This window comes from Botryllus schlosseri, chromosome 16, assembly GCF_051294905.1.
Source record: "Botryllus schlosseri isolate E-star chromosome 16, Bs_hap1, whole genome shotgun sequence".
NCBI lineage: Eukaryota > Metazoa > Chordata > Ascidiacea > Stolidobranchia > Styelidae > Botryllus > Botryllus schlosseri.
In genome coordinates, this window is record NC_137251.1 from 21,497,088 (window position 1) to 21,521,454 (window position 24,367).

Sequence of the window (24,367 nt, forward strand, 5' to 3'; positions counted from 1 at the left end):
TGGTCGGCAATTAGTTGTTTTCGAGCCCGTAACTATCACAGCCCAAACCCCTAATGGGCTTGCATGGTTGCTTCCAAATCATTTCGTAAATCAACATCAAGTAGAAAGTTTTGGGTAATATTAACTTATGCTTCAACTAAGTGAGTAATTGGGATTTTGTGAATCCCTGAAAGGATTTGGTCACGGTGGAGATGAACTTTTATCAAAGGTTCTCTGTGAACAAGGTCGTAAAAACGGTAATTCCAAGTATAGGCTATACGTTTATCTCCATTATCCAGATATGTTTATTTAGAATTGATTAATATTGTAATTTTGGCGTCGCTTATCGGAATTACCAAAAGTCCTGTAACACTTGTTTTCATTTGATTGGAGTTACAGCGGAAAGATCCTATCCTTTCTGTCCAAACCCTGTCTGTAAGAGATATTCCCGAAGTATAGTACTCATTTCGCGTGGCAAGAACACACATCAAGACTAATTTTTGACCGATAATACTCGCGATTGTGGTGTGCAGTAAGCCGAAAGTCCGGGGTTATTCGTTGCTTATAGTTCCGGCTCGTTCGTGAATAGGATACCACCTGTTTCAGTTTGCTGCGGAGAGGATGTGCGTGTTTGTGAATTAGATGCTAATAGGTGTTGAAATTTCCCGTAGAGGAAGGGACGGCTCGTGGTCGGTCGAACACTCTATGGAGATCATGAAACCGCGGTTTTTAATTCTATGTTGGGGGTGGGGGCTGACAAAGTATTATTATGGCCTTGGGTAGGCTATATCGGCCTATACAATCGGGGCATGGGCGATTAATACAATCAACGTGAATGTGCTTAGGGTGAGATCCCACTAACTAAGGGCACAATATTGGTGATATAGGTGACCGGTCTATTTGGGCAGAGAAAAATCGAGTACCTGGCTAATTCGATTGTGAATTGAGTAAAGGACTTTCAGTTCAATCGATTAATATTCGAGTATCAACATGGGAAGTAGGCCAGTAGGCATTGATAGAACTCGGTATATGACGTAATATGAGTATGAATTACGTGAAAAAAGCAATATGTATTTCTTTATGCTAATACAAAGATAATAATTTAAATATTGTAAGCTTTCGCACCTTATGTAACGTCCACTTGCAAAGTAATTTTCGCTTTTATACGTGATGAAGGAGTTCGTGCAACAAATAAGCTTATTACTTTGTGAGTGGCCGTTAAATAAGACATGCATATACCAATATACTAATTAAAACCCTACCGTCTGTTATCGGCCAAATAAAATTTTAAAGTAAATAATGCCAATTTTACATAATACATAAAATATAATTTGGTAGTTTTTAGTTCGTAGCCTCCCAGATAGGGTTGCATTTGAAACAAACGTTGTTTTAAACACTTGGTTTAAACATGTTTTAAACGTTGTTTTTAAAAAAAGGCCTATAAAAACATTGTGTAAAAATCATGCCATAATTGTGAAAATACTTTCCAAAAAAACATGTACGATCCTACGGACAATTACCATACGATATAGCAGACGCATATCGATATGGGATGGTTGGAACCCTCAAAATAGTGCAATAAATGAAACGACATTGACGGAAGGATTCCTGGTTAGTTTTAGCATCTAACTAAACTGACCATGGTCGTGGTCACCAGGACACCGGTTTAGCCTCCAACATATTCGTCATTACATGCAAGTTAGGTCGAGTATCGATGAACATTGGGCAATGTACTTGATAGTGCCTTGATAGTTGATAGTGCAATGAACTCTTGACATAAGTTGTCAATATTATTTACATTAACATCTAATATTATCCCGCATAACTTCGAATTCGAATACATCCCTATTGATTGACCTAGTCTCGTCTGTCTATAGTTGAGTACCTGCTATGAATATCTTATACCCGAGCGTATTTAACGGCTGTTTACGACCGAGAATGGTTCCGATACATGAAATCAGAATCGCTGTTCTAATATCTGGTGGATATTCGATCTTTGGATAATAATGTATTATACTCAATCATTTCTAAGGTTCGATATTTATCATCTGTAAAATAGGAGCTACTAAATACAATGGCGATGAGCAACCTAAGTGTTGCTATGATTCTGATGACCTGCAGTATTATCGCAAGAATCGAATCAACTGCATCGACGAATCTAGGTCAGTTATAATAGTGGAGTGAGTCGAAATTGAATTAGAATAATTCATTATGCAGTTTGAATCGGTTATGTCTATGCTTTATAGTCGCATTCTTTAATTGAATTTTGCAAGATTGTTTATTCAAAACGAGTAAACCATTCCATAAAAGCTTCGAGATTTGGAGAGCTGTTGGCCTATCAATTGCTCCAGTGGCTCTTAACCTCTTTTTTCTCCAGAGCCCCCTTTCAGAAATTGCCTTGATCTGGCGACCACCTCTTTTAAGAACTGTAGTAAAAAAAACATAGGCATGTGGTCGAAGTCTGGTTTCGGGTTGGGCCTTCACTATTAGACCACTCGATTAATTAACGGTATAATTGTATATGCTATTTTCGAGATCAAATCCAGGTTGTCATAACGACCATCGGGTAAGGCCTACGAGCTCATGCGCTCATAGCATTTGGTTCCAAATCGATGTACACATCCCGAATTCTCCTCTGCGGCTGGCAATACGGGCCGGGAAGTTAATTGTATAAATTTTTGTTTTATTGTTTTGTGTGACTACTAAATCAACTTTGAATGTGGCAGAGATTTGCTCAAATTACATTTAGTACTGCACCAAGCTATAAACTTTAACATGAATCGGTAACAACACTAAGCAGTGTCATCCTTTATGATACGATGAAGAAATACTCTGACGATATAATTTCGTAACTCTCAAATACAAGTATATTTAGTTAATCATTTTGCCCAAAAAGCTTCAAAAAAAGAGTACAAAGGGCATCACTCTCAAAAGTTGTACAGTAGCCTGCAGTGGCTTTTCGATTTCAACACGCAGTGCGCTACAGGATACAATACCTAGTTCAAAAAATTTTGTGGAAAATAACCCCAGTTATCAATATTATCAATTTATTAATATTTTCATCATTTCAAAACGCCGCAAAACTGCGATACATTAAGGAAAGGGTAGGATGGTGTCGAAACGACTTGGAGTAGCTAGCGTGACGGGAGTGTTATGACGGGGCATTGGCAATCCAACAGCACGCCAAATTCATTTTACAAGAATTAAAATGAGTCATTGCATTCACGAAAACAGGGTCGGTAGATATTTTGTGATGAGCGCAACGCAAAGCGTTGTGATTTGACGGATTTTGCCGAATGTTAGTTTGCAACGAGATCTTGGGGCTACAGAGAACTATTGTTCTACCATATAATCATATGCCCATACTACACGATCTAATGCGATGCCATTTTTCTTCAGCGCCCCGATATCGTCCCTCTGAGACCAGCGCCCCCCCCCCCATTTCGCCCCCGAGCGTTTCCGTTCGCTTCAAAATCCAAATCGCCACTGGTTAAGAACCACTGATTTACTCGGATGGGGAACCCAAAATGGGCGATATAGGTAATATATGTGGGACAGGAATCGGGATTGATCACTGGGAGTGTTTTCACAAAATGCCTTCAGACTGGGATGATGCGAGCTTAGGGCCACGTTTGTATCGACGTGGGAATTCGACAATTTTTAAGCTAATAAGTCCAAATAATAAACCAGCATGGCGCTGGCCTTCATTATAAGCCCTGCCGACAAATAACCTGATTTTATATAATATTAAAGTTAATATACTCCGTAGCCTGGGTGAGAGAAAAACTCTTGCTTCCCAGTTTAGGATTTCCCCATAGAGGGTTTTCAGACAGACTTGTACAAGCTACCAATCTAGTTAGTTTACGGTCAACTAAATAATCTACTGACTTTTTGATTCGCTCTATATTTCTAGTTCTAGTTGGGCATTTTAAGCAATTTTGGTTGTAGAACACGTCGTTTGGCGTGGATTGTGATATCGATATTCACGCGGTGTGATGTTCAAGCAGCGATTGCTAGCTCAGAGTCGCCACTCACCACGACTAATAGTGGCGTATCGAAACTCGAGACCGAGTCCTTTTGAAATAGCCTACCGATATCTCCAACATCTTTATTTCATTAGCAGCTCAGTAATTTGTAATATCAGGTATTGGCTAGCTGTGTTCTAGTTAGTTAGTTGTGGGTTTTTACGGTAGTCAGTGGTATTTTTTAAAGATAGTTAATTCTTGTTCTAGTTGAGCATTTTCAAAATACCGTAGTTTGTACAAGCCTGTTTCCAGATATATACCTTTATCTTGCTTGAACGGTGTTTGCGCGACGTTCTTCTGACTGGACCGCATCCTTGTGCAGATGAATTTGGATGAATGGTATCGAAATTATCATTGCAACGTTGTATATTCTTTTTGGTGTTTACAAGTGCTGTAACATGTCATAAGTTGCACCCTCCCTAAATTCTACATTTTCAGAGAACTACATAGCCAATCGCAACGAAACGTCTTTCGGCTTTAAGAGCCGGCACACCACCTTTGCACACGAAAATGTGGGTGCGTATATTCGCTAGTCATGCTTTGTGAGGAAGACAGAATTAAGGCATATTCTGTCCAGGACGATGTGAGGTTCTATATGGAGGCAAGTGCTACATACTGATCATGTCAATGGCGCGAATGGTTCTGTCGCAAGCTCAATCTGCTTGCAAAAGTGCAAAAGGGAGATTGGCTAATATATACAGTGAAGAGCATTTTCATCTAATAAGAGCCCTTATTCGTTCAAGGACACCGATTAAACATGATTACAATCACGTATGGCTTGGACTACTGCTTGATGTCGAGGTAGGAACTCTTCATTGCATTAATATCAGATACGACGCTCGTATAACACTGGTCAAAAAAATGGAAAAAAAATAGGCAGAACATCTGAGAAGAGTTTCTGGGGTTTTTGAGGTTGCTGATTACGAATATCACCTTAGTTTTGTCAGATTGGCTCTTTGTCAGAAGATATTTATACCCCTAAAAATTACTGTATTTATTACCCTTAAATATTTCACTTTGTAGGAAGAAAATCGTATTTTTTTCTAATTTTATACTGCGACAGCTTTCTCCGTAAGTCATGAAGTAACAGCAATAAATGACAATTAACTCTCCCGCCCGGCGCCCACCCTCTAGACAGGGATACTCAAACTGGGGAGCGTGAAAGCATCTGAGGGGGGGCGCGAAGCTGCGGTCAACTGAAAAAAATTCGCGCTCGGCGCGATATACTGTAAATCAGTTCTTTACAATTGTATGTTTCTTTGGCGGTTTCAAGCTAGGTATAGTCCCGTAGAATTTGGTCAAAAAATGGGTCAACCTAGAAAAAATTCTTATAAAGACGTATTATATACCGTTGGAAAGATCATTTTACCAGCTTTTCAATGATAGGTTTTGTCACTTTTTTTACCTTGGGGAAGAAAAGTTATGACCAAAAACGTTCCAAGGGTTAAAAATTGAAATTAGGGAGAAAATAACATAAAAATATGAACAAAAGGCTAGAAACTAATGCATTATCAACAGGAAAGCTGGATACAGATGCAAAAGGAGTAAATGAAAACAAAAATTGAATTATATATCTGTTTCAGGGAGTAAGAGTGAGCAAGACAGAGTGGGTATGGGGGTGGGCGAAAGTAGAGCTGTCGTTGTTCGTATAACTTCATTATGTTATTGTTTACTTACTATGGTCCGTCTCATTTACCTTGCTTGTTTTTTTAAATAGTGCTTAGTCAAAAAGAAACAGCAATTTGTGTTAAGTGTAGAAAAGGATATCGGACTGGAGATTCCCTGTGTCACGTGGGAGCTTATTTTTGCGAGAGTGATAGTACCACACACCCTTTACACTACGGTTGCATTAAAGCTAAAATGAATTAAAAACAAACATGTTTAAGACAAGGCCCTAATTTAAAACATGTTTTTTTTTATTTTAAAACATGACGTCACGAATATTCAATTGTGACGTCATGGATTGAAATTGACCATTGAAAATATTGGGTAAATATAGCCTCTTTGACGAAATATATGAGCTACAACTGTTGAACCGACTATTTTGAGGGTTCCAACTTCCAACCATCCCATAACGATATACGTAAGCTAAATTGGGTGGTAATTGTCCGTGTGCTCATACAACAGGTTTTGGAAAGTATTCACACAATTATGGCATAATTTTATAACTTTAAAAAATACAATTTTATTTTTTTAATAAGGCATTTGTTTAAAATAATTTTTAAACAAATTGTTTTTAAACAGCGTTTCTTTTAAATGCAACCCTACTTTGGACACTATAATTGGTTATTCTTTGAAACTGGATTGTGAAACGCTGATCGCAACTTTTCAGAAAAATTAAGAAAATGGCCATATTACGTACATCCACACACCATGCCGTAATTTATTGGGAAACCATGCGAGATCGAAGAAACGTTTGTGGTGGCTTTATCGAAAATTGGTATTTCTTCACTTGCAAATAATTTTTCTCTGAGAAATGTTATTTGAACTGCGGGGTTCAGATTGTCACGATAGAATAATTAGACACGAGCCATTTAGGCAGCTATGGACAATTAGATAGGCTTATATTTATTTTGAAGTTCACGGTCAACATAAGGGCAATCCTTTTTGGCTAAGGTTTTCTCGCAGGCGATCTATTGGCACACTTTTCGGATTACTATATTGGCGAATACTTCGTATGTTTTCGTGCATCGCGGCATGGTAATGGTCGACGTCGAAATGCATGTTTTTATGTTCAATAGATCATGCTTTTTTCGTGGGGGTAGGGTACTCAATAATCAAAAATTTGGCAACATGAAATCGCGTACAGCGCGGAAAAAATTGAAACGAGTTTTATAAATAGTCAATAAGTGATGTATAAATAATTTATGTTCATTCCCCGACATAATTTCTGGATCCCTTCGATCTCGGGACCCCCAATTGGACGATTTGGGGTGCGGCAGTTACGGTCCTGGTAAGAGGTCAAAGTCCGGTCGCTGTTTTTTGGTTGAGATTTGACTATTGGAAATATTTTGCGCTTCAATCGCATATATATATATATAATATATATATATATATTATTTGTATGTGGTATATTCGGGGTCACATCAAGGTTGTTAAAACAGCCATCGGGGTCGGGCTCATACCATGTGCTTTGAATCAGATGTACGCAATCCGAATTCCCATCTGTGATTGGCAATACGGGAAATTAAATGTAGGCTATATTGGGCTCTGTTTTAGTGCTTTGTGTGACTATAGTAAATCAACTGGGAATGTCATAGAGATATCTGACCACATTGAATTTGGTACTGCACCCAGTTATTAATTTTAACACGAATGTATTCCAAACAAAGCTCCGCTCCGCGACGATGTTGACTGCATGTGATTTCCTAAATGTGGTAGCCTTAACATAGGCTTACCATATTTTGGAAATCTAAAAAGAGGACACTTTTTCAGAAATTTGCAAGTTGCAAAACCGGAGTAGAATTCTCAAAAACCGGTGAATTTTTCCCACTTTGCGAGCGGTTGACTAAAAAAAATGTCATCTTTTCCGCTCAGAGCTCAAAATACCGTTTTTCTCTCCACATTGCCAGGTGGATGACTAAAAAAAAAAAAAAGTCATCTTTTCGCTCGGAGCTAAAACCACCGTTTTTCACTCCGAAATACCCACCGGAGCGTCACTTCTGTGATAATTTGCGGCATATCACTGGCAATTTGCTCTAAATCTGACCTAAATTTTCAAAAAAGAGGACAAAAGGGCGTCCTCCGAGGACACTTTCAAAAAAGTCAAAAAAGAGGACGAATCCTCGTAAAAGAGGACGTATGGTAAGCCTACTTTACCAGCCCCTAAAGCACGGTAACTGAATATATTTTCGAATATTCTACCAATGCATGGGTATTGTGTCATTATAAACATTTTGCGTTAGCCGAGAAGATACATGTTGCGATTTCGTATGTAGCCACCTCCGACTAACTTTTGAAAGTATGCGACCACCCTCCCCCCGACCAAGTATACTTAGATATTTCTGCCACTTGAAGTCATTTTCACGTGTCTTAGAAATTACTACTTAAACTGTTAATTGAGTAGAAAATATAGGTCGTTACTTGTGCTACTTGAGTAGCAACACCAATCACTTCTACAAACTCTAGTTCAGTGGTTCTCTACCGGGGGTCCTCGTTTTCCGGGGGTCCGCGAAGCCTCTAAATGTACAAATTAGTTGAAAACCTTATTTATATTTTACAAATTAGTAAAATCACGAGGCTGCAGTTTTGCTTCATTACAGTAGAACTCACATCAACAGGATGGCCGTCTGAGATGGAATATCCTACTGTGTGGACTCATTTTAGTTGCTAAATTGCCAATAGCCCACTGATACAACTATTTGGCTGTATAAACGTGTTTTGTTGGGCATTGTGTAAAAATAAAATGGTTGTATTAGTAAAGTCAATCACCAAGATTTCGAAATGTTCGCGAAAATCCGTTTTCACCTGTGATATAGGCGTACATAACCATTTTCTCTAATATCTCTAAGGTGAGCTGCTAGATATAAATTAACAGGCTTGACGTTATATGTTCAATAAATAAAAAATGTTTGTCAATTTTGGTGTCATCATTGTTGCGATCATACCCAAATGTGTCGTCGGAAGCTTCATGCCATATTATTACATTCGCCACCACCTTTCTTTGTCTAAATGGATTTTCAGCACTCGTTGATATGAAATCGAAGGCGTAGATTTTAAAGACACGACCACGTATTTCAAAAAATGCAGTTAAATAATTAGCTTTGAAATAATAAAAGTCAACCCAGTTTCTGCATACATAGAATGCTGTTATTTTCAAGAAAAATAATTTGGTTGCTGTTTATCACTAGCCTATACAGTCATCATTTGCACACTACAGATGACGATGATGTCGCTATAGTTATCATGGTACGGAAATGTAGGGAACGAACGATCACACCATCCCTAATATGTTTTCATTTGGTATATATTTCCGTTGAATTGGAGGAAAATGTCCTGATTTACAGCATTCTTGTGAGTGCGTGGCACTAATTTTCTACGGCATGTGTTAATCTCATTTTGAATCCAATATACAACACGGAATGTTAGCCAAAATGTGAACTTGCTTGACTATTTTCAGTTTTATTATCGAAATATGCAACTGGACATGGTTATGGCTCGAGCTCCGTAGTTTGGACACTGTTTCTGTTTCTCTAGTTTGACAGCGCGAAGCAGGAGTAAAGATAATCCACTTCGTGGAAATGAGAAAAATCACAGCTGTATTTGTAACTCTGGATATGCGTTTTGATCGTTTATTGTCATAAAATTCAGAACTGGAGCCTGGAGGGGTTTGATGTTGGCAAATACATGAGGATTGATACAATAGCAGTATCATCTATAACTAAAATGCACATTGACTCGTCAGTACGTGTCATTACCAGTTGTGAGTTTCACCTTGTGGTTGGTGTGAACGTGAGGCTGACCTTCGCGTTGCTGTCTTCGGACCACTCTCTGCATGGCGCTTGCAACATGAAAATAAATCCTGCACTAAACGAGCATGCACCTTCCCAATTCCAACAATTTTATTTGCGCTGTCAGGAAAGTTTGATCGAAATAATCAGCTTTCCTGTCGTGAATATTTAGTGACTCTCTGCTGTGGCCCGCAGCCACGTAACATCTAAAGCGAAATACACAATATGTGATGAGATAGCGTAGAGAGAGAGAGAGAGAGAGAGAGAGAGAGAGAGAGAGAGAGAGAGAGAGAGATGGAGAGAGAGAGAGAGAGAGAGATTATTTATTTATTTTTCATCCAATCGAAACTCATATCAAACAGACAGCAATGATGGTGGCACTGAAAATACGCATGCAGTATTCGGTATCTGATAGAAATTATCGGTACGATCTTACGGGACAACTAGTCTGATTACACCCGCATCGAACAGGTGCATTTGACTCTGCAATATACACAGTGGTATCAGCGGCAGCGCCAACACGAATAACGAAAAGGTTGCGGTTTCGAGTCTGACCAAAGTCGACTACAGAATCTCATTGCAATTATTGAGTGTTCTCGTCATCGAATCCGCGTAATCGTGGTCACAAAAAATTCTAAAAATGAGCCGTGCCACAAGCCGGCGGATACGAAATCATTATAAAGAATTTCGGCTTGATATAAATGATGACTGATGAGTATTGTAGTCAAAAAACACCATGAATAGCACAAACAACAATAAAAACACTACATGTAGTGTTGGTATAGTCGCCGAATTGTGCTTATTCAACTAATCAGTTATTGACATCAACGAAATGCATCATAGTCTAATGCAGGGGTGGGCAAACTTTTGAGCTCGCGGGCCGCATTCAACATTTTAATCCATTCGCGGGCCGCACTATATAAAATTAGGATTATAAAACAAAGTGCAGTATTGGTATTTGATTATATAGTGAGGACATGGGGATAATATATATGTTTTTTTAAAACAATCCAAACATTGCTTTGATGATATCGTACACGCGTCAGAAACAGTGACGAGATTTCATAGGCTGGTCGACCTCAATAACCAATTTGTTAAAACTATAGAGATGGAAGACGGTTGTCCTGATTCTTAGATCAGGATTGAAATTTATATCTGTGAGCAGCGATCTGTTCATAGATTGACTAATTCCACTTTGGGTTCAGTTCGAGGACATACAATGCTGACAGCATTCATAACCATGTTAGCTTCAAACACGCTTCTACCATATGTGTGGATAAAACATGAATACCATAATTTTACGCATACAGAGAACGAATCTACCAAAGACACGCGCGAATCATTTTTTATAAGCACATCACTGAAATAATTAAAACTGATAGAGTGGTCAATCTGAAATCACACTCGTAATCCGAATTATGTCAATCTCTATTAGGATTTCTGTGATGTTTAGAAGCTGCAACCTTTTAAACTGCGTGGGACTTGAGATCGGGCTGTACCGCCAGGAATTAAACATAAAAAATAATATAGGAAGTATTTACAACAAAACAGTGGTTCTCAAACTTTTTAAGACCCCCCTCTTATGATGGTAAAAGATTCCGCGCCCCCCTCGTCATATCACAAAACGAAACCAAGATGCTAGCGATCCTAACTGGTAGTTTGATGGTAAGGAAGGTTACGACTGTGGATGAGAAATTTTTGAATATGAAATTTAGACTAAATACAGAGCAATAACTATGAACGAGATGTTAATCGCGCGGAGCGCGAAAAATAATTTCAGTTGAGCTCAGCTTCGCGCCTCCCTTCAGATGCTTTCACGCCCCCAAAGAGGTGCGCCGCCAGTTTGAGATCACTGCCCTAAAATTATCATGGTGAAGTACACCAAGAAAAAGTTTAATCAAGTCCCTGCAATAATGCGATTTTTAATACGCATTTGATCAATATTTTTAATAAGCTTCTTTAGACTCTCGCGGGCCGCACAGAACGGTGTGGAGGGCCGTAGTTTGCCCACCCCTGGTCTAATGTAAAAAATCTAGTAAACCTGCGCGATCTGTTTTGATTTGTTATGTGTATTGTATCATGAAAATCAAATCCGTTCGATTGGGGTGTTGAATACTGTATGCCTGGGAAAAACAACTTCTCCGGTCGGCGGGCCGGATATACGAAAATTATGTACTTGGCGGGCCGGATAGCTGAATCGATTTATTATTCGCCCATTTGTCCTCATATACAAGGAATAAATCGCATTTAATGGATGTATTGTAACGACAGCAATGTCATTTCAAAGCCATTTCTCCCCGATAATGACGTAGACAATGTGGATTTGAGAACACCATTGTCATACAAGAGCAGGCATGTCTGCTTCTCTCTGATCAATAAACACATGATACAATCATACTGTCCTATATCGTGTGGACACCAGTGTTGGGATCAAGTCACTACCTTCGAGTCACGAGTCATTTCGAGTCATTACACATTTTGACTCGAGTCAAGTCAAGTCAATCGATTTTCGAAGGTGACTCGAGTCAAGTCAAGTCACTCGATTTTCGGAGGTGACTCGAGTCAAGTCGAGTCAAGTCAAGTCAAGCCACGAGTCAAGTCAAGATTCAAGTCAAGTTGCCTTTTCCAAGTATGAAGCATGATAACGTCATTGCATTTTGCTAGCTGTCTGACACGTTGAGTGGTCATTGATTTCGAACCGATGAACGAATATAGAGTTAAATATACACGCAAGAAGGCGCTGTATCGTTCACATATAGGCTACATAGAACTGCTAAACTAAGTAAGTAATTGCATAGCCTCAGTTGATAATTACCATCCAAAATAGAGAATAGAGAATAGAGAAACGGATTGATAGGATGCAATACAATACCCATTTACAAATTGATATGATACAATTCGAGCCTGCGTCAATTGGTGAGGACTATATGTAAACTATATTCGAATTCAATTTCAATAAAACAACAGGTTTGGTTAATTTAAGAACAGAGAAGACAAATATAATTTTGCTATTATATTACTTTATAATACTAGTTTACGACAAAGCTAGCAGTAAGCTTCGACTTCGTTTGCGGTCAATATAGTTGTTAGAGTGAGAGAGCAATGGAGACTTAGTAAAACGCACGATCATTGAATGATTGGTTGCTCTCGCGGCTTACACCATCGTTTCGTGAACAATCCGAACATACGAGAGATACAGTGATTTTTATCGACACGATGACTTGATGACTTGAAATTGACTCGTGAATTTTGCTCCGAGTCACGAGTCAATCCACATTTTTGATACGCCGAGTCGAGTCAAGTCAAGTAATTTTAGCAAAGTGACTCGAGTCAAGTCAAGTCATACGAAAAAGGTGACTCGAGTCTGACTCGAGTCAAGTCACGACTCGAGTCATCCCAACACTGGTGGACACAGCGACAGTGAACGGCTTACTGCATTTGCATTACGTCATAATTTCCATTTGATCAAAGGTGACTTTACGGCCATTTTTGAACGGCTTGCCGAACGCAAAATCCGATAAAACGAGTATCAATGGAAAGCTGCTGATGTATTGATCGCGAAAATGTAAATTTTATTCTGATCATGGCCCTGGAACCCCTAAAATAAGCCTAGAAATTTTCATTGGTATTGAGTTTTGTCACGCAACTGGACTGCCTGGCTCTTTTTTCTCAGCTTCACTCTCGTTTTGCCATACAGAATTGTTGCGTCACAATGCCAAAACTCGATCACAATGAAATTACAAGGCTGATTTTGGGGGGTTCCAGGACCATTAACAGAATAAAATTTATATATTCGTAGTCAGTACAGCAGCAGCTTTCCATTGATACCCGTTTTATCGAATTTTGCGCTGGGCAAGGCGGTAAAAAATAGCCGTAAATTTGCCTTTGGTCAAATGGAAAGTATGACGTATCCTAAATGCAGTGAGCCGTTCACTCTCGATGTGTAAACACCATATAGGACACTATGGTGCAATCCTTAATTAAGATTTCAAGGCGTTCGATAAGCCCCGTACCCAAAATTTACCAAGATATGAATTCATTAGGGTTGAGTACATCGTAAATGCCGATAATGAAAGTCTTCTCGCTTCTACGAACTTACGCGTAAGTTCCACTCTCGCACGCATTCTCGGCAATGATTTTCTCGGTATTGGTATAGAACCCCAGCGGCCCTAGTCTGCCGAGATTCCCCACTACTTGATTACTACGTCAAATTTTAGTGACTGTATGTTATTATCTGCGTGTGTGGGGAAGCGAGTGGCGTAGTGTGCTATAAGCGACACCGTCACGACACGAATGGTTGTTGATTCGAGTCTCGGCTCTACCAAGTTTCTATGTGTGGGAGGTTTATCTGGCTCCTCTTCGCCGACCTCACTGCGATTTCAGTGACTTAAAAAGCCAAGAAAGTACAGTGAGCCGAACTTGAAAGTCGGCAGCAAAGAACCGATGAATGAATGCGTATGGAAGAGAGAGAAACTGACTCGTGAAAGAAAGAGAGCAAGAAAAGTCGCCAATAAAAGAAAATGCATTGAACTCTTAAAATTGCCATAGTACCGTTGTCGTGGAGCACAAAGCCTTATAAGGCTATAAGCACCTCTGTTTTATCAATACAATACAATCCGCGTGTGTGCGCAGCGTGAGCGAGTGAAGCTTACGCGTAAGTACGTCGAAGCGGGAAGACTTACAGTATCGGCATTTACCGGACACGGGCCGGCTGGCCACATTATCAACTAAGGCGGGAAACTGTCCGCGGGCCGGACAAAATCCCCTCGCGGGCCGTATGTTGCCCACACCTGCTGTACGCTATATCTTGTTCATATGTATTATCCGGAGCAAGTATATAAACATGTTTTTTTATTCTGATCAATATGAATAATTTTTTATATTTGAAGTAGCTAAATTTATACATCAATATTTTTCAAATGAATTGCCTCCTGTGTTTAATGATTTCTTCGTCCTTGCTCAAACTGTTCACTCACACAATACCAGATTTTCTTCCCAGGACAACAGCTATTTTCATCGAACCACCAGTAACCTTACAAAGAAATCGATCGACTAAGCCGGTCCTGTCATATGGAATGCTATACTAGGGATGGTGTGAACCTCTGAAAGGTTCAGGTTCGCGTGAACGCGAACCTTTTTGAAAGGTTCTGTGTGAACGCGAACGTGAACCTCATGACGTCACGTCACGTCATATTGCGGATTCCAACCCTACATTTCAGTGAAGTGATAGCCTATATCAGTGGTTCCCAACCTGTGGTACGCGTACCACTAGTGGTACGCGAAGGTCTTCCAGATGGTACGCGAGTCCATTCTGTTTTTTTCGACCAAAGAAAGTTATTAGTTCAGGCGGGGTTGATTTTGAGTTTTTTGTAGCATCGCCTCCTCCTATTCTCACCCTATTCCCCAGCTGGTAATTTTCCCTTTTACGTGGGAGTGCGAGCAAGTATTTCCATCCCTGATGACTATAAAGTCGAAGAAACGAAACTGACTTGTTGCGCCCATGCATGACTTTCGATGCGCTGTGAGCAGAGGTATACCACACATCGACCAGCTAGTGCAGGGTCGGCCAACCCGTGGCTCGCGAGTCAAATGTGGCCCGCGAGAAGATTATGAGTGGCCCGGGAGATATTTCTCGAAATTACTTATAATAATAAATAATAAATTACTCAAGACATTTACTGTCAACTTCCAAGACCAACCAAAAACTTGATAAGTCTGACCCCGAAATTTGGGATCTAGATGACTTAAATACCAGTTCGGACGCATTGGCGTAGCCAGGGACCAGCAACATTTTCCGTAGATCTCCCTGTATGACCATAAATTAGAATATTTCGTGGTACATTTATTTGAATTGATCTTTTTCTTGGCACTTAGCGCGATTTGTTGTCACTCAATTTCTAGCTTTTTCCAGCCCTTCCTGAATATAAAAATAGGCCCAATCTACTTAATTGGCTATATTGGCAATTATGAGAGAACGTGCCGTCCAACATCCGACTTTGCGTCTGCACTCGCAGAGATGATGATAAAGATGAAGATGATCGGCGATGAAATTTCTGCACAAAATGATAGCCGCATGTTCACCGAAATCGTCGATATTTATATGTCCGAATGATCATATGTTTGCCAAGTGATACCAGTTATACAGAGGTGACCCGCAATATATGTAAGTGACATTAGTATTGGCCGAACTCGTTCACTAACTTTGAAAAATTTTCACGCTTCGCGCGATTACTTCATGAGTCCACTATGCACACTGACTTTTCGTGACATAATTATTTTCGATTTTGATGCGTAGTAATATAAGTCTTGTTTTCATCATTACCTAATCCGGTTCGCTCCTATATCGGGTGGCTACAAAAAAGTTCATCAACATTCAAGTGGCCCGCGCAATCTCATTTGTCCATTTTTTAGTCGAAAATGTTGGCCGACCCTGAGCTGGTGGAAAATAAGCAAATACAGCCATCGCAACAAATAAATTGGCCTTTTTTTATTAATTCATTATGTTGTTCTTCTTGTGACTGGTGGTGAAAAAAGAATTCCATGCATCCCATCAGCCCTGACTGATAATGCCTAATTGAATAGAATTTGTTATTACAACTCGCATAGATCAAATACGTGCCTATGATGTCATAGATGATGGAAAACTTTTTGACCGCCTTCGGCGCTCGTAACTTGTAGGTGGTACGCGAGCACTGCATAAAACCTCGAAATGGTACGTGGGTAGAATAAGGTTGGGAACCACTGGCCAGAGGCGGCTCGTCCTATAGGGCAACTGGGGCATTACCCCACCTAAAATTCGGTTCAATAACAATAATTTATCATTTATAGACGCACAGCAATCAATATATACCGACATCCCAACGCAATCGCATTGTGCTTTCGATTGTAAATGCCCATATACAACGAAGTCTTTGCGAAAATCGAATTTTCTTCCGCGATTTCGCTTTGCGAATGGCTAGCCGGGGCATGCCCCGGTAGCGCTCAAAACAAGCTTTCACTGTCTATTATCTCAAAGCCGCGCACAATAAAGAAACAGTGATTTACTCTCTCCTATTCATAAAATTACCGAGCAGGTAGGGCATCATAGCCTCGTTGCCCCTAACGTGTGATGTAACAATCGTATCTATATCTGAACTCGGTTACCGTCATATGCGTGGAGTCGGTCTTTGCTGATATAGGTCCATTTTGACGGTGTTTCACACCATGATAATTCTTGAAACTTGGTGTGTTCTGTCGTGATGGTGGTATTTAACACCGCCCCACGTTTCAGAGTTGGTACTTAAAGATTAGGGCAGTAATCCCGTTTCCGAAATTGAGTGTGTGCTGATCCGTCATGTATCGCAAACAGATTTTACTCATAAGCCGGTATTGGTGTCCATTGATTTTAACGACGTTCCATACCGAGATCGGTAATGAGCTAATGACATCTGGCACGGTAAGTCCTAATGTTAGTATCGAACGCTGTACCAAGTTTTAAGTTTGTCACTGAACTGTGTTAGTGGTAATTTCGTTTCCTAATTCGAGTGAGAGCTGACTCGTCATTTATCGCTAAAAGATTTTACGCAAAGCCGGTATTGGTCTCTATTGATTTAAACGATGCTCCTTACCTAGATCCGTCATTAGCTTTTGCACGGTATGTCTTGATTTTAGTATCGAACGCTGTGCCAAGTCTCAATGTCTCCAATGTCAATTTCACCGTGAAATTGTGGTCTTCAAGCCATTTACTTACAACCCCTGTCATGCGCGAAAGCTATTTCGTTTTCGATGACGGCTAACAGCTGATCTGATCACTTGATCAGCCTTTTCTTCAGTAAATTTTACGCAAAATTAGGTGTTGGTCTGTTCCGAACAGGCTGTTCGTATTAATTTTGACAGTACCATACCGAGAAGGGTCATACTCATGAGGCTACTTCTCGATGATGTAACAGTGTACTAAGTTTACAGCTTTCATTCACGTATTTTTATTCGGTAATATATTTTCCAATGCCGATTTAGCAGCAGGCTTCTAGACAGTAAGCCATTTGTGTTAGCCCAGTGGTTCCCAACGTGGGCGATATCGCCCCCCAGGGGGCGATTTGGCGATCTAGGGGGGCGAAAATGACGAAGGGGGCGATAGGGGGGCGAAAATGTACAAAGGGGGCGACGGGGGGCGAAAATAGCGAAGGGGGCGATAGGGGGGCGATGTCGCGTGAAAACGGCTGACCTTTTTTTTTTTTTTTTTTTTTTTTAGTCATCCACCTAGCAATTCGGAGAGAAAAAACGTTAATTTTCAGCTCTGAGCAGAGAAAGATGACCTTTTTTTTTTTTTTTTTAGTCAACCCGCCGGTGATTACAGCCTGTATGCCCAATTATCGGTGCACAAAATTTGGGGGGCGATGATCGGTGTTGACCTTGAAAAGGGGGCGATGGGTCGAAAAAGGTTGGGAACCACTGTGTTAGCCTATGTCACAGTCTTCAGTTTCAAGGCCAAAATCTCCTATGTTGTTCAGAGATCGAAATTCCGAGGCTGCTTTCGTCTTACTTCTTCAAATTTAAAATGATGTGTTGGATTCAATATGGCAGGTCCAATCTATGAGATAACAATGGCGTTTGTGTCTGAACTCGTTGACCTTTGCGGTTAGGCTATATAGCAGTGTTTCCCAACCTTTTTTCACCCACGTACCACTTCGAGGTTTTATGCAGTGCTCGCGTACCACCTACATAATTTACGCGCGCCATAAGCAGTCAAAAATGTTCCCACCATTTATTACGTCATAACCACGTATTTGACCTGGGTGGGTATGTTAACTATGGCGATTTTTTTACCTAATAAATGGAGGATTTTTACCAAAAAAGACTTAATTTGGACCAAATTTTGACCTCACGTTTGCAAATTAGGTGTTATCGCACATGATGTTAAAATTGTAGGCTACTACTTATATTCATTTCTTGATGGGAGTCTATGTCCTTACGAAGTAGTGTGGCCTGAGAAAGCGTTTCTGACTTGAAAACTGACAAGTATTTACATGTTAAAACTTTATTTAAATGAGATCTGGCCCTATGAAGAATTTCAGTAGTTACACCACGTATTATGGTAGAGGTAATTAAAACTTGCTGTAGTATAACGAAAGATACCTTCCTACATTCTAGAGTAGAAAGTGTCTGTCCTTACAAAGTAGCTTGCCAAGAATGGAGAAAGAACGTTCAACAGCAGCAGTTATTGGCTGACAACACTGAAGTTGTGCGTACACTGCTGGTGACACACCGGACTGCTGCTTAATTCTGAGAGAGAGAGAGAGAGAGTCTTTATTTTCATCGAACCAAAATACATAACAAACGGCAGTGATGGTGGTACAGAAAATATGCGTGCACAGTATTCGGTATTAGATAGGAATGATCGATAAGACCGTGAAGGTCATCTAGTCTGATCACACCAGCATCAAACAGGTACACTTGACTCTCACCAGTCTGGCTGTAAAAAAAATGTTTCGTTAAGACAATGCTGTCTACATCACAATTTTTCATCATGCGCATCTTGATATAAGAACCGTGCAATGCCCAAAGCAGTCTTGCTTCAGTTAGGATATTGCGGTACGCTGACCATAACACCATTTCAAATGTCAACGTATTTATTTCGTTCGACCGTTTATTGTTTGTTTTGTTTTTGGGGTATTCATGGTGTTTGTCGACTACTATGGTCATTTACACCAGGCCGATATTCTTCTAATTTTCCGTAACTGCCGACTTATAGCACGGCCCACCTCTAGGCTTTTGTAAGACACCGCTGACGCGGATGAGGTGGCGAGGAGGAGGAGCCTAGGTAAACCTCCAACACTTAGGTATCGGAATTCGGAAGTCGACCTCGGTCGGACTCGAACCCGCACCCATTGGTGTTGCAGCCGCGGATTATACCACTGCGCTATCTCGCCACCCAGTTTGACCGTTTATGATTCACGATGAGCAGAGAATGACATGTCAAAAAATTGCCCAAGTAATAACAAATTCTATTAAACTAGGCATTATCAGTTAGGGTTGATGGGATGCATGGAATTGTTTTTTCACCACTAGTCAAAAACTTTCAACTACCTTCGGTCGATAAAAAACAAAATCTACTCGCGTACCACCTGAAAGACCTTCGCGTACCACTAGTGGTACGCGTACCACAGGTTGGGAACCACTGCTATATAGGTTATAGTCTTATGTCTGCAGATTGTTAGCCAGCGGTCAATTGCAAACATGAATCGTGTTGAATTTCTACGCCTCAGCCTAAAAATTGTCCATTGATCTATTGTACGCGGGAGGAAAGCGCACTCTTACCTTTTACCCGACATATTTCGATGAAAATGAAGGGCTGAGGTATAAGCGAGGATAAGGACGCCTTGTTATACACTTTTACACTGCTGGTGTCAGAGGCAGTTTATCTAGTTGGAACAAAATTGGGTATCGTGATCTGAATCATGTGGTCTCTACTGCAAACGGTCTCTCGATATTACCCGATCGTCGACATTACTCGGTTAGAGTTGACTGGCTTATATCCCAATGCATTTTTTTTTTCGAAGTAGTAACCAGTGGGGAACTTTCAAAATTCCCACAGTTGAAAAATCGCTTTCTATCAACTTTGCTGTAGTAACTGGCTTTTTTGATATCATATTGGCCACTCCGATTTCATCCGAACAATCCAAGCGTGGTTTCAGCACATTAAAACGCATCGAGACTTCTCTTAGAATCGGGATGTGTAAAGATATAAGCTCGATGAGTTATAGTAGATGTGCTCAGGATTATCGGCGCTGTCATTATGGGTATTCCAGATTTCAATGAATTCGTCATTGAACATCTTGAAACTATGAAATCACGCCGCGCGCAATACGTCTACTGATACAAACGTTAAAATATGCAGGTATTGTAACACGAGAAATTGTCAATTGTCACAGCTCAATAGTGCCCTCTCTGGGGAGATGTTCACCCTCGTGTCTTTATAGACACTTGTTGAAGATTAGTCGCTTGGTGCTGGTAATAATAAGTTTTTTGTCAGTGATTCAAATTAGCCAAGATTAGGGGTATAAGGGATTCGATTATTGTATTGTTTGGTGCATCATTGAGATAATTGTGATTATTCATTTAGATTATAAGTTTAGCCTAGAGAGTTAACTGTTGTTAACCGATTTGTAATCGCTGCCTTGAAGTTGACGTGGACTTTCATTTGATAAATTTGTGATCCTATTTCTGTAATTGCTTGAATTACTTTGACCGTGTCTCAGGGGTAGGCTCGGATAATAGGACGCATAGAAACTAGGTAGTGGTTGGAATCGAGTTAGCAAGCTACTCGATCAGTCTAAGTTGATACAGCCAAGTCTCTAATCGAGCCAAATATAACGTACTATCGTAACTAGGCTACGATCAAAAGTACGTTACAGGTATGAACTACTGTACTTCATATTTTCTTCTGAATAATTTGAAGAGTGTCTGCTCGAAAAGCTTCGGGTTTTAATATATTTCTGTCATGAATATATTATTAAAATTTGAAATGCGTAAGCCTAGTTAACCATGCCTAATATCTATACACCATACAAACTGTGTGTGACGACCACGAAGTCACATTTTCACTTCGGAGTACATTATTGTGACGTCATTTAGATTATTAACATCGCATGTACCCCTTGCCCCACCACCAGATATTGTCACGAGCCGCTACTGCCACTGGCCTATATTAATGTACACGATACCTAGCAACGACTCGGACCATGTCATGCCAGAATGCTGGAGTACATACTGACGCTTTAAGCGTCACCAAATGTATCAACTGGTTCTCTCAAATCATATAATGATCCCATAAAATCAATATCTTCCGTTGGTTTGCCCAAACTTTCGACGAGGACGTGCAAGTGAATATAAGCTTATATACGCCCGACAGTGTATTCGTCGTCTGAGTATTGCTACGTTGATATTGTTTGCAGTGTAAAACGGGTTGCTGTACTATACCCCATTAACAAGTTATACAGCAGTGGCCAACACCCCAATCGCTCTCTCTCTCTCTCTCTCTCTCTCTCTCTCTCTCTCTCTCTCCCAATAGTCTGACGCCTTGAATACATGGCTCGGTCTAGCCTAGACCGTTAAGCTTATATTACCTTGCAAGTCCACGTGGAAATTGTTTGCAAAGTGACGGTAGATATAGAGTGATTTTATTGAATTATTGTAGCATTTGATTGTTCCAGTTAGTACAATTGGTGATGCTTAAAAAGTCAACATTTTACTTGTTCATCGTGGTATAATGTGGCGTGAATCTTCGATAAATATCGTGTACACTTTATTCACACTGTGGCCTATAGTGTACGTACATTACTATATGACATTACGGAAAGTAGGATTGAAATTAGCGCGCACACAGAAGTAATAGAACCCAGGGTTGTAACCAAGTCACAAGTCAATCTCACTTTTATAGTTTTCAATTCACCATCGAGTCAAGTCCGAGTCCAAGTCAGTGAGTAGAAGATCGAGTGCTAGGGATAGTTGTGACTCTAGTCCGAGTCCAAGTCATTGTGTTCATTGTTCATTTTTTAGTTCAATCCGGTTCAACCCACTTTTTCAACTCTGCTCGAGTGATATAGAATAGCTCACATTCATAATGTTGTAATTTTCCTCAATTATTCTAACGGTTTCTGGCCCTATTTCCCCAGTATCAGGACTGATAGACGAAATACCACTAACGTTATGGCTTCACTATTCTTCGAAGTTACAATGAAATGTATGTCTTGCCGTCCTAGTCTCGAGTCATATGACTTGGTTCGAGTCATGCACAAGTCGAGTTAATGCACAAATTAATTCGAGTCGAATCATTTCACGCATTTGGAAAAAATGATTCGAGTCAAGTCGAGTCACCAAAAACCGTGACTCGAGTCGGAATCGAGTCGAATCATTACAACCCTGATTGAACCTTTCAAAAATGTTTTCGTTCACATGGACCAGAAACTTTTAAAGGGTTCGCACCATCCCTATTCACCTTATCCTGATCTTCATTTACTGATCTTGGCAACTGATGCAGTATTACGAATCTGTTTTATATCTTTAGACCAGGCGGGTGAAACTCTCCAACGGACAATGGGCCCCGTTTACCAAATGGATTCCGAACCGGCCTTATTCCTCGCCAAGGCCATACATAGGAATGCATGTAAACCTTGACAACAAAAGTGATGGTCAAGGATATTTCGATACGTGGTCATCTTACACACTTTTGGGAGGTGTATGCGAAATACAGGCGTGAATCCCGCGATTATGACGATATTCAAAGCACAATGAAAAACCGTCGCACAAGACACAGCAGTGAATTAAACATGTAGCATAAATTCTGAAATTATTTTGACTATTGATTTGAAGGTGTGCTCGGTGTCTTTGGAGTTAAATACAATAATTCCGTTCCAATTGTCTAACCGAGTACTGCAATGGCGATCCAACATGGTCTAGATCAGAGGTCTCAAACTCAAATGTGCTCGCGGGCCAGTTTCCCAGTTTTGACAACGCCGCGGGCCGCAGCATTTACTATTCAGGCTTGGCACGAAAAGAATCATCACATTTATAACTATTTGAATAGAATTGTTGTTGTACTTGATATATATTAATTATAAGATATAGACACCATATGGGCGGACAAATGTATGATGCCATCATAAAAGCTATCGGGTTATAATTTTGCAGCTACTATGAATATTTTGAATTTGACAGATTGATAATAGAGACTGATCTGATATCAAAACATTTTTAGGTTGAGCATTGTAATTCCAATCCAGGATTCGGGTATACTTCTGATAAGTAGGCTAATAATCTCATGGCCAAATATCTTCAAATATAGGAGCAGAAACAAATATAAATATAATATAAATTTAATGAATGTGTCCTAGTGATTATTGAAATGTCGGGACGCCGAACGTGCCATTGTTGCTACATCGTTGGAGCGTACCACTACGGTACTCGGTACTTGTAAGTGCCCTTAATAACATGGTTTAGCGACCAAAGATGTAAGTGACAGATTGCCAATGGTTGCCAAAACTACTTGCTTAGTTCGCGAAAAACCAAGCTGCGACCTTCTGATCTATTACTATTCCCCTGGTACGCGATTACTTTGTTGCGTCCATGGTTCTAACAAATTCACGGCATTCCGAGTCACTCCGAGTCCACTCGAGTCATTTTCATTTTGCCATCGAGTTAGCCCGAGTCTGAGTAATTTTAAGAAAGGTGGCGTCCAAGTCCAACTCACAAATTTCAGTCACGAATCGTCTAAAGGTCAGGTTTTGTCATTATGAATTGGAGATGTGGCGAAATAGTGAATCTTCCACTGCATGGTAGCGTTTGCAATTGATGTGATAGTGAGGTTTGATGAATAGTTTCAGTCTTTCGGGGCAATTTAAGAGGGAATTTTGACTTTAAAACCTGAAAGATATATGTGACACTTATACATTGTCAAAGTATTAAAAATCTAAAATGTCGCCGCGGGCCGCACAAAATGCTCTGGCGGGCCGCGTGTTTGAGACCTCTGGTCTAGATATAGAGTAAGACGATCATATTATCAACTCTTGCTGATGTTAGTCTTTTAGAGGTGATTTTCAGCTCTCTGGGTGCAACTTGGAATGCAGTGAGAGATATTACCATATCGTTTCGTTAAGCTGTAAATTGTATATGCGGCGTTAATTTATTGCTGAGCAAGTAGCGTTAAGGTTAAGATGAAGCCAATAATTTCTGGCACCTCTGGGTGATGATGTAGGCTTTCTCCCTGGTATAATACAGCTCCAATTGGGTGGGTTCAATAGCCCGGGTATATTTCCGAAAATTGCACCTATTTGTAGAGAGAGAGAGAGATGATATTCTTTTTCGCCTGCACCATCGAGATGCTTTTGACGGCGGAGATGCGATACCGCCTGTATCATCTAGTCACCTGGTCAGCAT

At 40.2% G+C, this 24,367-nt stretch overlaps 2 protein-coding genes across 2 annotated transcripts in view; one reads left to right on the forward strand and one right to left on the reverse strand.

Annotated features, from left to right (window-relative positions):
• LOC145459356 (uncharacterized) overlaps positions 1-24,367 on the reverse strand; it is a 155,737-nt gene that overhangs the window by 117,352 nt on the left and 14,018 nt on the right. The window lies entirely within an intron of this gene.
• Positions 1,972-23,311, forward strand: LOC145459378 (uncharacterized). Its single transcript, XM_080338034.1, has 4 exons — positions 1,972-2,141; positions 4,443-4,520; positions 4,582-4,805; positions 22,500-23,311. The coding sequence occupies exons 1-4, from the start codon at positions 2,054-2,056 to the stop codon at positions 22,689-22,691; spliced, it is 582 nt and encodes a 193-aa protein (XP_080194160.1). The 5' UTR covers positions 1,972-2,053; the 3' UTR covers positions 22,692-23,311.

Excerpts from the sequence above, each read along its gene's own strand:
- LOC145459378 (XM_080338034.1), top strand. The coding sequence starts at position 2,054 with ATGGCGATGAGCAACCTAAGTGTTGCTATGATTCTGATGACCTGCAGT. Across the intron at positions 2,142-4,442 it reads AACTGCATCGACGAATCTAG|AGAACTACATAGCCAATCGC; the intron begins GTCAGTTATAAT and ends CTACATTTTCAG. Across the intron at positions 4,806-22,499 it reads GACTACTGCTTGATGTCGAG|ACCAGGCGGGTGAAACTCTC; the intron begins GTAGGAACTCTT and ends TTATATCTTTAG.